This window comes from Tiliqua scincoides, chromosome 5, assembly GCF_035046505.1.
Source record: "Tiliqua scincoides isolate rTilSci1 chromosome 5, rTilSci1.hap2, whole genome shotgun sequence".
In the NCBI taxonomy this organism is placed as follows: domain Eukaryota; kingdom Metazoa; phylum Chordata; class Lepidosauria; order Squamata; family Scincidae; genus Tiliqua; species Tiliqua scincoides.
Genome location: NC_089825.1, coordinates 17,003,949 through 17,017,125, shown reverse-complemented (window position 1 = coordinate 17,017,125; position 13,177 = coordinate 17,003,949). Strand labels below are relative to the sequence as shown.

The 13,177-nt window shown below is 41.6% G+C and overlaps 1 protein-coding gene across 9 annotated transcripts in view; it reads left to right on the top strand.

Moving 5' to 3' along the window:
* The window catches only part of SVIL (supervillin), a 109,405-nt gene that overhangs the window by 92,537 nt on the left and 3,691 nt on the right, over positions 1 to 13,177 (top strand). For all 9 annotated transcript variants that reach the window (XM_066628021.1, XM_066628025.1, XM_066628027.1 and 6 more), the window contains 6 exons: positions 1,232 to 1,383; positions 3,093 to 3,198; positions 4,442 to 4,649; positions 5,724 to 5,857; positions 6,552 to 6,707; positions 8,542 to 8,685. In XM_066628021.1, the coding sequence (XP_066484118.1) occupies positions 1,232 to 1,383; positions 3,093 to 3,198; positions 4,442 to 4,649; positions 5,724 to 5,857; positions 6,552 to 6,707; positions 8,542 to 8,685 (900 nt within the window). The remainder of the gene's footprint in view (positions 1 to 1,231; positions 1,384 to 3,092; positions 3,199 to 4,441; positions 4,650 to 5,723; positions 5,858 to 6,551; positions 6,708 to 8,541; positions 8,686 to 13,177) is intronic.

The window sequence follows — 13,177 nt, the reverse complement described above, 5'->3', positions numbered from 1 at the left end:
TTGATCTGGGCTGCTTGTGATGCACTTCACTATTCAGGCACATCAGCAATTCATTTTGTTCTTTGTATATTAATTGCTGGATACTGCACTACTTTGGAGGAATATAAATGAATATAAATAAATGTTTATGGTGCCACAAGTCCATCTGTAATCTCTTTGTTGGAGTGTACAACATTTCAGAAGAGGCTGATTTATCTCAACTGACCAGATGTATCACTTTTTTTAAAATGATGCTTAATTCATAAAACAGAACCTCTAAATGTGGTTCTTGCACTATATCCAACCACCTGGTTTCAGTCCTTTGCTTATGTCAAGAAACCAGGCATTTCTTGTGGAAATAGCAACCCAACAAATTATTGTTCTCTGTTCATTTCTATGCATTTTGGAGCCCCTTTAAGAATCTCCTCTTTGATAAAAGTTGTACACAGGAGAATTGCACCCCATTAATAATAATAATAATAATAACAATAATAACAATAATAACAACAACAACTAGTATTTATATACCGCCTTTCTAGTCATCGGATTACTCCTTTGACTTTATTCAAGGCGGTTTACATAGGCAGGCATTTCTGAATCCCTCAAGGGGATTTTTACAATCATAGAGGTTCTCTCTTTCAAGAACCAACAACATTTCAGAATGGATCTTCCTGGTTTGGTCTCACTTCTGGCCTCCAGTTCTCCCACACAGGCTGACAAGCAGCTCCATCTCTCACATGGAGGGCAGCCAAGATGCTTCTTGCTCACACCAAGAGCAGGTGGAATCAGTTAGCTGGGCTTGTCAGCTGCTTCGAGGTCTCGCCATTCTCAGCCGTTCAGGGAGCTGCTGGTGTACTCGAACTGGCGACCTTCTGATGTTATCTCCAGGCTAATGGAGGCTCTACCCTCCTGCCTCTAATTACCTGCCTCATACACCTCTAATTACCCAGCTGTAACTGTTGCTGATATCACCATCAGGTTTTATAGCTGTCAAAGGATGGCATAGTAGGGAAAATATTTATGGGAAATAGTAAATATGGAAAATATTTAACACTTCTTAATCTGGCTTCATAGCGAGGAAGCATAATATCATGTGCATCCTGTGGCTGTCTTCCTGCACCAGTTCTTTCTAGAAACACTTTGAACTGCTTCTGTTTGATGTTTAATGCTTCTGTTTAAAGCCCTAGAAGTGATATTAGGATTAACTGCATGCGCTCTATGCTTCATAACCTTTTGTGATTTTGTTTTGCAGTTGGAAGTAGGCAAAAGGGGGACCAACAAACGAGGGTTGTTGGCAAAGAGAAATGTGTGTACTTCTTCTGGCAAGGGAGACATTCTACTGTCAGTGAGAAAGGAACATCGGCATTGATGACTGTGGAGCTGGATGAAGAGAGGGGAGCTCAGGTGAGGAAAGTTTGGCACTTGCAGTTCTCTCCATCTTCAGTACTGTCCAGATCTCCGGAGTGGGTAGGTTCTGCTAAGCTAATATGATTGCACAGAGATGAACAAAGGAAACATATTTAGATTTATTCTGGCTCAATGTTTCTCAACGTTTGTCCACTGTACCATTTCACATGGTCCACCTATTCACTGGAACTGTGAATCAACTGATGATGACATCATTGCCAATTACTTCTGGGTTGGGGGGGCCAGATGCGAAGCAACTAACACCAATAAGAGGGTGAAGGGCTTTTTCAAGTGTGGAAAAGCATGCTTTGGGGCTCTGCCCACCAAGCCAGCCTCCTACCACTGTTTGTTGTGTAGTGCTCCTTGTCTTGCTGCTGGACAGCAGGTGTCCAGGGGTCCTGCGAGTACCAGCAGACAGCACCTCAAGTACCACTGGTGGTACCTGTACCCCTGGTTGAGTTAACACTTTTCTAACTGAAAGAATAGCAGAACGCTCATTCATGGAGTTGAAGAATTCTGTAGATGTTAACCATATTTCTAGGCACACCACTCATCATAAGAGAATAAGGATGGAGTCAGATGTTACTTTAGAGTTAGCCTTCACTTGTGGCGGGGGGGGGGGCGGTCATTCCCAGCATCGAAATTTGGAGTTCATGAATCACAGCCACAGCAATGCTTTCCAGAACATTGACCTGGAATATAGATGATGGATGTTGCTGGGGCTCAAGGTCATGAGAGTTTCAAGCATTCGATTTCATGTGTGAGTGGAGTTGCCCTTAGAAAGGAATGCTGCAAACACAAACAGAAGTCTAGTGTAATACTAGCAGTAAACAATGATACAATTGTAGCTTTGGAAAATGTTAGAAGATAAACTCATGGTAGGGTCTGCATTATGCCTGTCAACAAATTCCAGCTAGAGGTGGAGTTTTGCATGATTTGATATTGTGCTGCTATTCAGTCTGTTAAAGACAGGATTAGAACTGGAATCAAAGTGGCTGCCAGAAGGGAGTAACATACAAACTAAACAGTAGATGTCATTCTCCTTCTGGTTGTGACCCTAGCTCCATGGTTCTCAACATGGGCCTGGAGGTGAGCCTTTCAAGGAAGGTTTGTGTAACAGCACGGGCAGATATGGGTTTCTGGAAGCAGTCCTAATACAGAATCCAAGACTTCTTCCCACAACTAGTAGAAGAATAATATGCATTAGTAAGTTATTTTTGATATGATTTTTATTTTGCTTCTCATACCAAGAACTTATACAAACAGCAAAATATTTTAAAAAACATTACAGTCATCCATTAAAAAAAAGAATATGCCCATAAAAGGGGGGGGGACATACAAGTTTGGTTGTTTTACAGCAAGCAAAGCAATTAGCTGCCTCCAAAGCATTTGCAAATGTAAAACATTTTTACACATCTAAAAACCACAGAGCAGTAGTTTGGCAAGTTTTCATGGACAGAGAAGGAGCCTTACACCAAAGGAGCCGCTATGGGAAAGATGCTTCTTTTTGTAACCCTCCCTTCCAAGCCTGGAGTACCTGGGATGCTCAAGAAGGGATCAGTCTGATGACCTTAATGTATAGGGAGCCAGGTGGATGATCAAATATCTAGGTAACATTTGACACTGTTGTTCAAATAGGATCATAGCCCATTTACATTAGCAAACTTTATTTACTGTGATTCTAGAATAATTGCTTTATTTTTCAGGTGCAAGTTCTTCAAGGAAAAGAGCCACCATGTTTTCTCCAGTGCTTTCAAGGTGGAATGATCGTTCATACTGGGAGAAGGGAAGAGGAAGAAGAAAATACACAGAGTAAATAGTTTCCTATTCCAATTTTCCTTCTCTTTGAGAGAAAAAGGAAGATTTGTACCATGCAGTACTTTATCTTACTTTGCTCTGGTCATCTTAATCATACTAGCATTTAATCTGAGAAGTAACTATTTAGAATGCCAGAGTTCATCCCTGAGAATGTAGTAGTAATAAAGGCAAGTGCATTGGGTCTTATTCAAAGTTGCGTTCCTCATACCTGAGTAGCCGCAGCTGGTCCACATTTATTTACTTGTTTAGAATATTTATATACCACTTGTAAAAAGGTTTAAAAGCAGTTTACATATCAAAGGAATGAAAAGATCCCTGTCCTAAAATATCTCTTAAATTTAAGAAATGCCTACAAGTCCCATGATAGCTTTTAGGTGCTGGGGCTGTGGAAACTCCTTATCCTGTTTAATGGAATGCTTGCTAATTGTTCTGTCACTTCTCTTCTTTTAAGCATACAGTTGCCAGTCATCCTATGTTATGTTCCAAGGTTACAGCATAAAACCAAAATAATGTGTGCTCAAAATTACCTTGAAAATCCCTTACATCCAAAAAATACATATTTTCTCTTTAAAACTGAGGTACGGACTGAGACTGAGGGAACAGCAACCGCTCTCTGATCTCATGCTCTCCCTCAGACATGTATTTAGTAAGTGGAGTGACAGACAGAATTGTCTGCACTATTTAAATGTGGTTTTTTTGTTTTTTGTTTTGGGTTTTTTTGGCCTGGTGCATGTACAATAATGAATTTGCACAAGTCAAAACTGCACATAAGACCGGAGCAACTATACTTTTGTTATGCTTATAAAGATTCCCAGTCCTAACTTCTATATGCTGCACAAGACAATAAAAACAACAACCACTAATTGCTTAAAAGCCTTGGAGAATAAAAGGTGGTGTTTACCCTGCCACCTAAATAAGAGTGGGTGCTCATCCAATCTGCCTGAAGAGGACATTCCATAATTGAAACATGGTACCCAAAAGGCCCCTCTCCTCAGTCATTACCTGCCTTAAACCTCTGAAATGGGTGCATCTGAAGGAGGGCTTCTGACCTACACCTTTTCCTATGGGAGAAGATGTTCCTCCTTGAGTCATAAGTTTCTCCCAGCTACATGTTAATGAAGGTGGAGCGGAGGAGTAGATTATCTAGAAGAGCTGCAGCTACTTGATTGGGGTTGGGCATGTTAAGTATTAATTGCAATTAGCCTTGGTGACCTTGTGCTGTCAATGCCCATCCTAGGTGATTGGCGACTGTATTGTGTGCGAGGGGAAGTATCTCTTGAAGGAAACTTGCTTGAAGTGGCCTGTCACTGCAGCAGCCTGAGGTCCAGAACGTCGATGATTGTTCTCAACATCAACAAAGCCCTCATTTACTTGTGGCATGGCTGCAAAGCTCAGCCACACACAAAAGATGTAGGAAGAACAGCAGCCAATAAAATAAAGGAACAGTAAGTGGCAAAACCATTCTTTTGCAGGTACTCTAATGTCTGTCTACAGTTTCTATGGACCTCTTCCACAGAGCCCTACCAGTGAACACAAAGCTAGGTCTAAGGGGGAGGATAATAGAGGTTTATAAAATGCATACATGGTGTGAAGAAAATGGAAGGAAAGAAAGTAGGTTTTGAAAGGGAATGAGGCAAGTTCAGAGGATAGATTGGTTAGTATTATATGAAATCTCTAGATCGGGGTGCCCAAATCCTGGCCTGGGAGCCACTTGCGGCCCTCAGGCACTCTCAATCCAGCCCGCAGGGAGTCCCCAAGTCTCCAATGAGCCTCTGGCCCTCTGGAGACTTGCTAGAGCCAGTGCTGGCCCAACGCAACTACTCTCAGCATGAGGGTGACTGTTCAACCTCTTGCATGAGCTGCGGGACGAGGTCTTCCTCCACTGCTTGCTGTTTCACATCTGTGATACAGCAGCAGCAGTGAAGGAAAGGCTGACCTTGCTTTATGCAAGGCCTTTTATAGACCTTAAGCTACTTCATTCAGTCATATAAGTTCCATCTCTAATATATTCATTTATGTAAATTTATTCAAATTTGAAGTGTGTATTAATTCTTTTTTTTTTTCTGGTCTCCAACACAGTCAGAGAGATGTGGCCCTCCTGACAAAAAGTTTGGACACCCTGCTCTAGATTGTGAAGTGGTATGCCACTAGATATCTTTTGCTGGGGGGGAAATAGCAGGTGATGGCTATTGCTTTCATTCTGTGCTTGTGGGCTTCATTGAGGTATCTGTCTGGAAAGCAGAATGCTTGACTAGATGGACTACTAGTTGATCCAGAAGGGCTCTTCAGTTCTTAAATTGGGAAACAATCACAGAATATTTGATTAAGCTGATGCTGAGTTCATGCAGGGTAAGACTGGATTTATGAGAACAATTGATTAAGAGGTTTGGAAGTGATTTCTCCCTCGCATAGTTCTCTGCCTTTTGACAATGAGCAAGTCCGTCTTGGTAAGAATTATGTTTCACCACACATTTGCAATAGCAGCACTGACACCAGTGGATTAATGTATTGTATTTTAGATGTCCATTAGAAGCAGGATTGCACAGCAGCAGCAACGTAACAATACATGAATGTGATGAAGGTTCAGAACCGCTGGGATTCTGGGATGCCCTAGGAAGGAGAGACCGGAAAGCCTACGATTGTATGTTGCAAGGTATGGAATGCTTGGCTTTTCTGTGCTGCTCTTGTAGATAATTTAAGATCTGCTGAAACTTACTGGAGGTGGTGTCTGTCTAAAACCTTGTTGAAACTCTCAGTAACATTCATTCGCAATCAAACAAAATGGGTGTAGTAGGTTTGTTGACTCTGGAGAGACAAGATTATCAAGCAACACCAAAGATTTACCCCAGCCATTATTCATCTTCTGTAGCAGGGGTGGCCAAACCACAGCTCACGAGCCGCACACAGCTCTATAATGTGTGATTCATGGGAGTATATTGACTGAGCTCTTTTGCATCACAAGTAATATTAAAGGTAAATAAAAAATTTTAAGCTTTATAAGTATTTATGGGATATAAACTGAAAGTTCCTTTGATTAAAATGTAAGTTTAAGCCATTTCTGCCCAACGTTGCATATATGCAGCAGAGGCCAAATGTGGGCTGGGCAAAAATGGGTTAATGTTCAGTGTGAGTAAATGTATTTAAGAATTTAAATGCTTCTTAAATATTGCAGCTTTCAAACATCTGAAGCTTATTGTATGTGGCTCTTGCATTAAGCACGTTTGGCCACCCTTGTTCTATAACATGCTGCTTTAGTATCTTTTTACCCATTATTCATGAGGCACGTGGAAGAGAGTAAAATGTTTATGGGTTTTAAAACATTTTTCCAACACCTTTTGTTTTTAAAGATCCAGGAAAGTTTAACTTCACACCCCGCCTGTTCATCCTTGGTAGTTCATCCGGGGAATTTTCAGCCACGGAGTATATCTATCCAGCAAGAGACCCCTCAGTGGTCAATTCTATGCCATTCCTCCAGGAAGACCTCTACACAGCTCCCCAGCCAGGTAAGTGCATGCAGTGTTGCTCAGGCACACTGAGTCTGAGTCTGCCAAAATCCAAGTTATTTGTGATGATGATCCTCTCTCAAAGAGTTAAAAACAGAGTTGCTGAAGTACTGGCAGCATTTTGTGATTCTTCATCATCCTTTCAAATTGCAAAGTACTTTATATTTGCTTTACAACAACACTGAAATGACATGGTGGTGGTGGTGGTGATTATTCCTGAGGCTGAGATGGTGTGACTTGCCTAGGGCTACACAATTTGAGACCATTGCAGAGGTGGGAATCTGACTTGGATAATGCAGGTCTATTTTGTCAGAACCTTGACCACATGCACATACATCTTAGAAAAGAGTCATGTTCTCCCTTTGGCTGTGACTGACAACCCACTGACAGTTTGCACCAAATGCATATGCAGGAGAAATGCACTCATAAGGTAACTGAGAATTTCCAAGAGCACAGGTCAGCATAGTGCTAGTTCAGCCACCGCCTTTGCCCTGCTTGATTGGACCTAGGCTTAAAGGCTGTGAAAGATTCAACAAAGGGATAGAATTGTTTATAGGAAGTTCTTTTCTCTACTCCACAAGCAATAAAGCTTCTACCAGCATGGCCATTAGCCCCTGCTTATTACAGGAACATTAATTTTTTCACCACCACGCACACATCACAGTTCTCTTTGGTATTCTTTAGTTTTGATCTCCAACATGAGTGCTGCCCTGCCTAGACTCTTTGCAGTGCAGACTGGGAGGGCGGGTGGACACTTGAACATGTGTAGAATAGAATGTAAGAGGACACCTGCTGGAGAAGACTCAAGATCCATGGTCAACATATTGGCTTCCCACAGTGTCCAATCAGATATCTCTGGGAAACCCTTAGGCTTGGGTGGAAGCCCTCACCTGCTGATTCTCCCCCAGCAGTTGATATTTATTGCTTCTGAACATGGAAGTTCTATATAGTCAGGGCAATTAGCCATTCTCTCACAGAGCACTGTGTGGACGAGTGTGGCAGCACTTGGTGACGATGTCTTCACCGAGCACTTTTGCCTCTATGGAGCCTGATGGCATCAGAGCAGGGGGGAGGGTGCAGCTGACAATGATCAGCTGACAATGATCACCTGGGACAATGGCCAGGCCTGTGATAAAAAGAGAAGGGGGATAAGGAACTGAGGAGGGGGAAGAGAAATTAGGTGAGAGGGAGAGGCACGAAGAGGACCAACTGAAAGACGGTGGAATACAGGAGCAAGGAAAGCAATATAGTGGAATTTGTGGAATAGTGGAATTTTGATTTCTGATCAGAACTCCAGGAGTTCAGTGCCTTCTTGGGAGAGGAGAGGGTTTTCATTTTGCAGACAGCCACCTTCTGCCTCATTTCTGTAACCTGTGATGGTCATAGTGGGCAGAAGCAACCATATTTCCCCACTGTTCAGCTACTGACCCAGTAAAAAGGGAAAACAGAGCAGGAAAGTGATGTGTGAGCACTATGCACTGCTCCCGTCAGTCAGCCTGCTTTCTCCTGGCACCTTTCATGACAAAACACAGTGACTAAGCTGTGAGCTGGGGCTTCCCTGGTTTTAATGTTGTCTTTGCTGTGAGCTCACTTGGTGGCTTTAGGTGGCACCTAGTCTTTCAGCCTCAGCTGTTGATCTACAGTGTGGGGATATTAGCTTGCAGAATTGATATCACAATAGCATCAAAGTAATACATGGGAAGAGCACTATATCAATGATGAGTATTACCATGCATTGTTTAAAGTTGATTAGCAATATATTCAACTCAACCAAGACAAAGTATTTCTTTAATTAGTCTGTTATTGATGCTAACTTTTTATTTTACCTGTGCAGCACTCTTCCTTGTTGACAATCACCATGAAGTGTACCTTTGGCAAGGCTGGTGGCCTGTGGAGAACAAAATAGCAGGGTCTGCCCGAATCCGGTGGGCTTCTGACAGGAAATGTGCCATGGAGACTGTCCTCCAATACTGCAAAGGTAGTAGCAACAAATAACTGAACACTTATGCTTTTTTAAGTGGAGCTAACACTTGCTTTCAGGGAAGGGTCTTAGATACAACAGCCACTCTTGCATTCCTCTGTATGTTTGCCTGTCCCCTGCAGTACCAAGGAGCAGGGTCAGGGAACCAGCCATCAGAATGATTTTGGAAGTCAGGGTAAGTTGTACAATGTTTTAAGAAAAGGGAGTGGGCAGAGACAAACTTTGGAGCTCCTGTGTTTTGCCTCAGTACCAAGAGTGCTTGATGTATAGTTCCACTCTTATTGGATATCCCTAAACACAATAACAGGATTCTGGTTAATATGTCCAAAATGTTGAGTCAGGATTATGGTATCTTTGGAATTGAATGTACAGAGTTGGAACCTAGTTGTACCTAGTTGGAACTATTGATGGCAATGACAACCATTAATATTCTCACAAGAACAGCCATGCTGGATCAGGCCATAGGCCCATCTAATCCGGCTTCCTCTATCTCACAGTGATCCACTAAATGCTTCAGGGAGCACACAAGACAACAAGAGACCTGCATCCTGGTGCTATTCCTTGCATCTGGCACTCTGAGGTCTCTATTTCTATAGGTCTTGACTTAGGGGAGTTCTTAAGAGGGAGTGCTCTTATCTTTCATCCCTTAGGAGACAGCGCCCTGAGGCTAGCATAGTGTGACTTCATTGTGTGTTGTACCAAGAGGACTGAGCTGCTTTCAGCCAGCTACTTTTAACAAAAGGAAAACCTGCATAAGTGTGAGCCCTTCTAATAACTATAGTGATCCCAACTGTATTTAAACTGTTCCTATCAGTCTCCAAAACAGTTTTGGTTGAAATATACAGTAATATATTTATTATATAAATATAAAACTAAAGACAGCAGTATCTGGGGAGATTAAAAAGATGACTGTCTTCTTCTAAATCTCCTTTAATGTTTTCTCTCTGATAAATTTGTTGAACTATTAAAAAAATAGTGTAGGGGACACTTATGCTGCAGGATTAGTGTTCATTAACAAAGTTGGCACTATATCTCTTGGTTTAAATAAGGATTTTTGGTGATTCTCTCACTAGAAAATGCAATTGTCCTGTCAGTGATATTAACATTGTAATTAATAATTCATTCTTTGTTTCAGCAAATGCAGATTATGTTTAAGATTAGATATTGAATTCTTTTGCTTGAATATTTTCTAGCTTCTCTGCTGTCTTTTAACATCACATTGTGTTAAACTGGCTTTTCCTCTACTGTTCCTGAATTTAATATGTGAATGATTCATTGAAAAGCCAGTTTATTCATTAACAAATACTGTTGTTAATAATATGTATCTGTACCTAACTATATTTTCAATACACTTCATGCATCTGATTAATTTGTGCTCTTATCTATAAAAGATTATACCATGCTAAAGTTGCATGGTCTTTAGGGTGCCAAAGAGCTCTATCTTTTTGCTGCAACAAACCAACATTATCCTAGTATTATTCTAGAACAGGGGTGTCCAAACATTTTGGCAAGAGGGCTACATCATCTCTCTGACACTGTGCTGGGAGCCAGGAAAAAAAAAATCAATTAATTCACCACAGATATTCGCCTATAAGTCGACCCCACAGATAAATCGAGGGCAGGTTTTGAGCCAACAATTATGGAATTTTCTACGACCCTCGGATAAGTCTGCGGTTAAACTTAAGGGGGTGTCTGACTATAGTTTTATCTGATTTTACCCGAGGCCAGATCCTGAAAAATAACCTACCACTAATTGTTACCTAAGAACTGTAGTCTCTAATTTATTAAAAACATAATAAAAGATCATACGATACATTTTTATTCTTTTTTAAATTCTGGTCTTCACCACCTTTTTATAAACACTATCAGAGTAAGTGAACTGTAAACAACATACTGGTAAAACAGTGGTTCCCAGCCTGGTATTCATGTACTCCCAGGACACTCAACAGGACCTTTAGGGATACTTGAAAAAGAATGGAATAATGGTAGAAAAAGACAGGTCATGCTCCAGTATGCCTTGCAAGACAGGAATGCCTTGCAGGGACCAGCAAGGCAGGAAGGGAGGTAGCTAGTTGGCTGTGGAAGCCCCACCAATAGCTATTTTTTGGTCAATTCTTGTATGAGACAGTGATTGAAAACCAGAACAGTAAAAAAGCTGAAACATAATATGGAAAGTGATCAATCAGCCAGAATTTCTCAGCACACTTCTGGTGCAAAACAGTGCAAAGGCAGTCTTTTGTTCTTCAAACAGATAAAAAGAGAAAACACTGTGATAAATACATGAAGTCTGGGCTTTCATATAAAGGAGATGAGGGCTTTTGTTATTAATTACAAACATATTGCTAATATGAAGGGTACAATTTATGGAAATGGGCTGCCAAGGGATATGCAAGTGAAAAAGGTTGAGCCATGAATCAAATCCGACGTTAAGGTGTCTGGTGTGTTAAGCCAGAAGCTCTACGTACAACATACAACCCATAACACATAACTGGGAGTGTGCAATTCAATTCACAGCAGAGAGATGCAGCTGCATATATTTGCAGCCCTTTTCACTCAGAAGTAGACCCACTACTTTCCATGCGTGTTGTTCTGAAGTAATGGTGCACTGAATTGTAGCCTGGGAAGGAGGATTCCCATCCTGGTGTTTCAAAAAACAGACCTGCTTTGCAAGCATTTGCCAAGCAGGACCAGGCTGCAGCAGAAGGAAGGAGATTAAAAGGTTAACTTTGGCTGGAATTTCCCATTTGCCATAGAAATGATCTCTGCCCTGCCTGTCTAGTTCCTGCCTGCTGCTTGAGAAACTTGGCGCCTGTCTGTCTGCCGCTTGAGAAATGAAACTTCAGAGTTGAAAGGCTCTGCCCTCTGATTGACCCAGAGATAAGGCGAAGTGATAATTGGAGCTTGATTACTTGGCAAAAATTTCACATACTATACGTATCTACGGTACATTTAAAATTTGAATTAATTTACTTAAATGAATTTATTAGAGATGGAACTTATATGAATGAATGAAGGCCTTGCACGAAGCAAGGCTAGCCTTCCCTTCACTGCCACTGCTGCATCACAGACATGAAACAGCAAGTAGTGGAGGGAGCCCTCGTCCCACAGCTCAGGTGAGAGGTCGAACAGTTGTCCTCATGCTGAGAGCAGTTGCATTGGGCCAGCATGGGTTCCAGCAAGTCTCCAGAAGGCCAGAGGCTCATTGGAGACTGGGAGTTCCCTGAGGGCCAGATTGGATGCCCCCGTGGGCTGCCAGTGGCCCCTGGGCCAGGGTTTGGGCACCCCATTTCTAGAAGATGGTCTTAAAACTTAAGTAGGAAAAAGATGTAATAAATCTCTATTGCATTTGTCTCCTGTCTGTCTTCTGTGATAGAATTTAAAGTTGAATATGGGAGTTTCCAGGTGATCTCCCATCCAGTAATCGATCAGATCCAGGCCTGCTGATTAGAGCAAGTTGACCTGGAACCACATAAAGGAATACTTTCAGAGATGAATCTCTTTTCAGTTGATTGAGATAAGAGAAGCCCACTTGTCTTAAGGCTGAGTTTAGAAAATCCTGTTTCAAACATTCCATTCCATTGTTGCATCACCAAGAATCAGAACCCAGAATGGAGTACAGAACATGAATGAAGAGAAGACTTATTTTCCGTAACTTGGGGGCTATGGTGACAGATGTGGCTGTCCTTAATTACACTAGGGACATGTAGATTATAATTATGGGGCTAAACAAAACACTGCACTTGGATACAGCATTGTGATGAGGATAAAAGTTGTGCTCCACTTCCACAACTGTACAGCCTGTGGCACAGTGCAGTGTCTTTGCACACAGAATAATCCAATGCACACTGTATTTGCATCAGTTCTTGCAATTATAGAAATCTGACACAGTGGTGGGATTTTTGTTCATGTGAAATAAAAAGAAACAACTAAATGTTTCTCTACTCAAAAAATTAAACCATCCTTCCAGATGGCTAAGCCTATATTAGAGTATTACCTGATGCCTGACCTAAGGTTACTTAGCAGAATTACATCCTCTAAAGCAGGAAATAAGAGCCTGGAGCATGGAAAGGGAAATGCAACATTCAGTCCAGACTGGTGGTCCATTTGCAAAGTCTGGACTTGACTCAAACTGTTGCAAGGCCATCCCTGCCAAATGAAAGCAGCTTACACAATGGAGTTGGAACACCAGAAATCTCTGAATGCACATTTTAGAGATGAAACTACCTTGTGGTTACTGGCTGCTGCTTACGACTAACTTATTGTCTGAATACTTGTATTTAAACATGCCCTGACAAATGGTACGTCTACATATTTTTCAACAAAAAAATTTATCTTGCATATGTATTTGATGGGTCTGTAGCATAGATGTTTGATGCTTAGCTGATGGAAGATTCCTGTGAGGATGACTGTGGATTGCTCCATCACAGGTAGTTGGGTGATATTAGCATTACTAGGTTCTGGAGGGGTTTTTCCCACTGTATGGAAACCA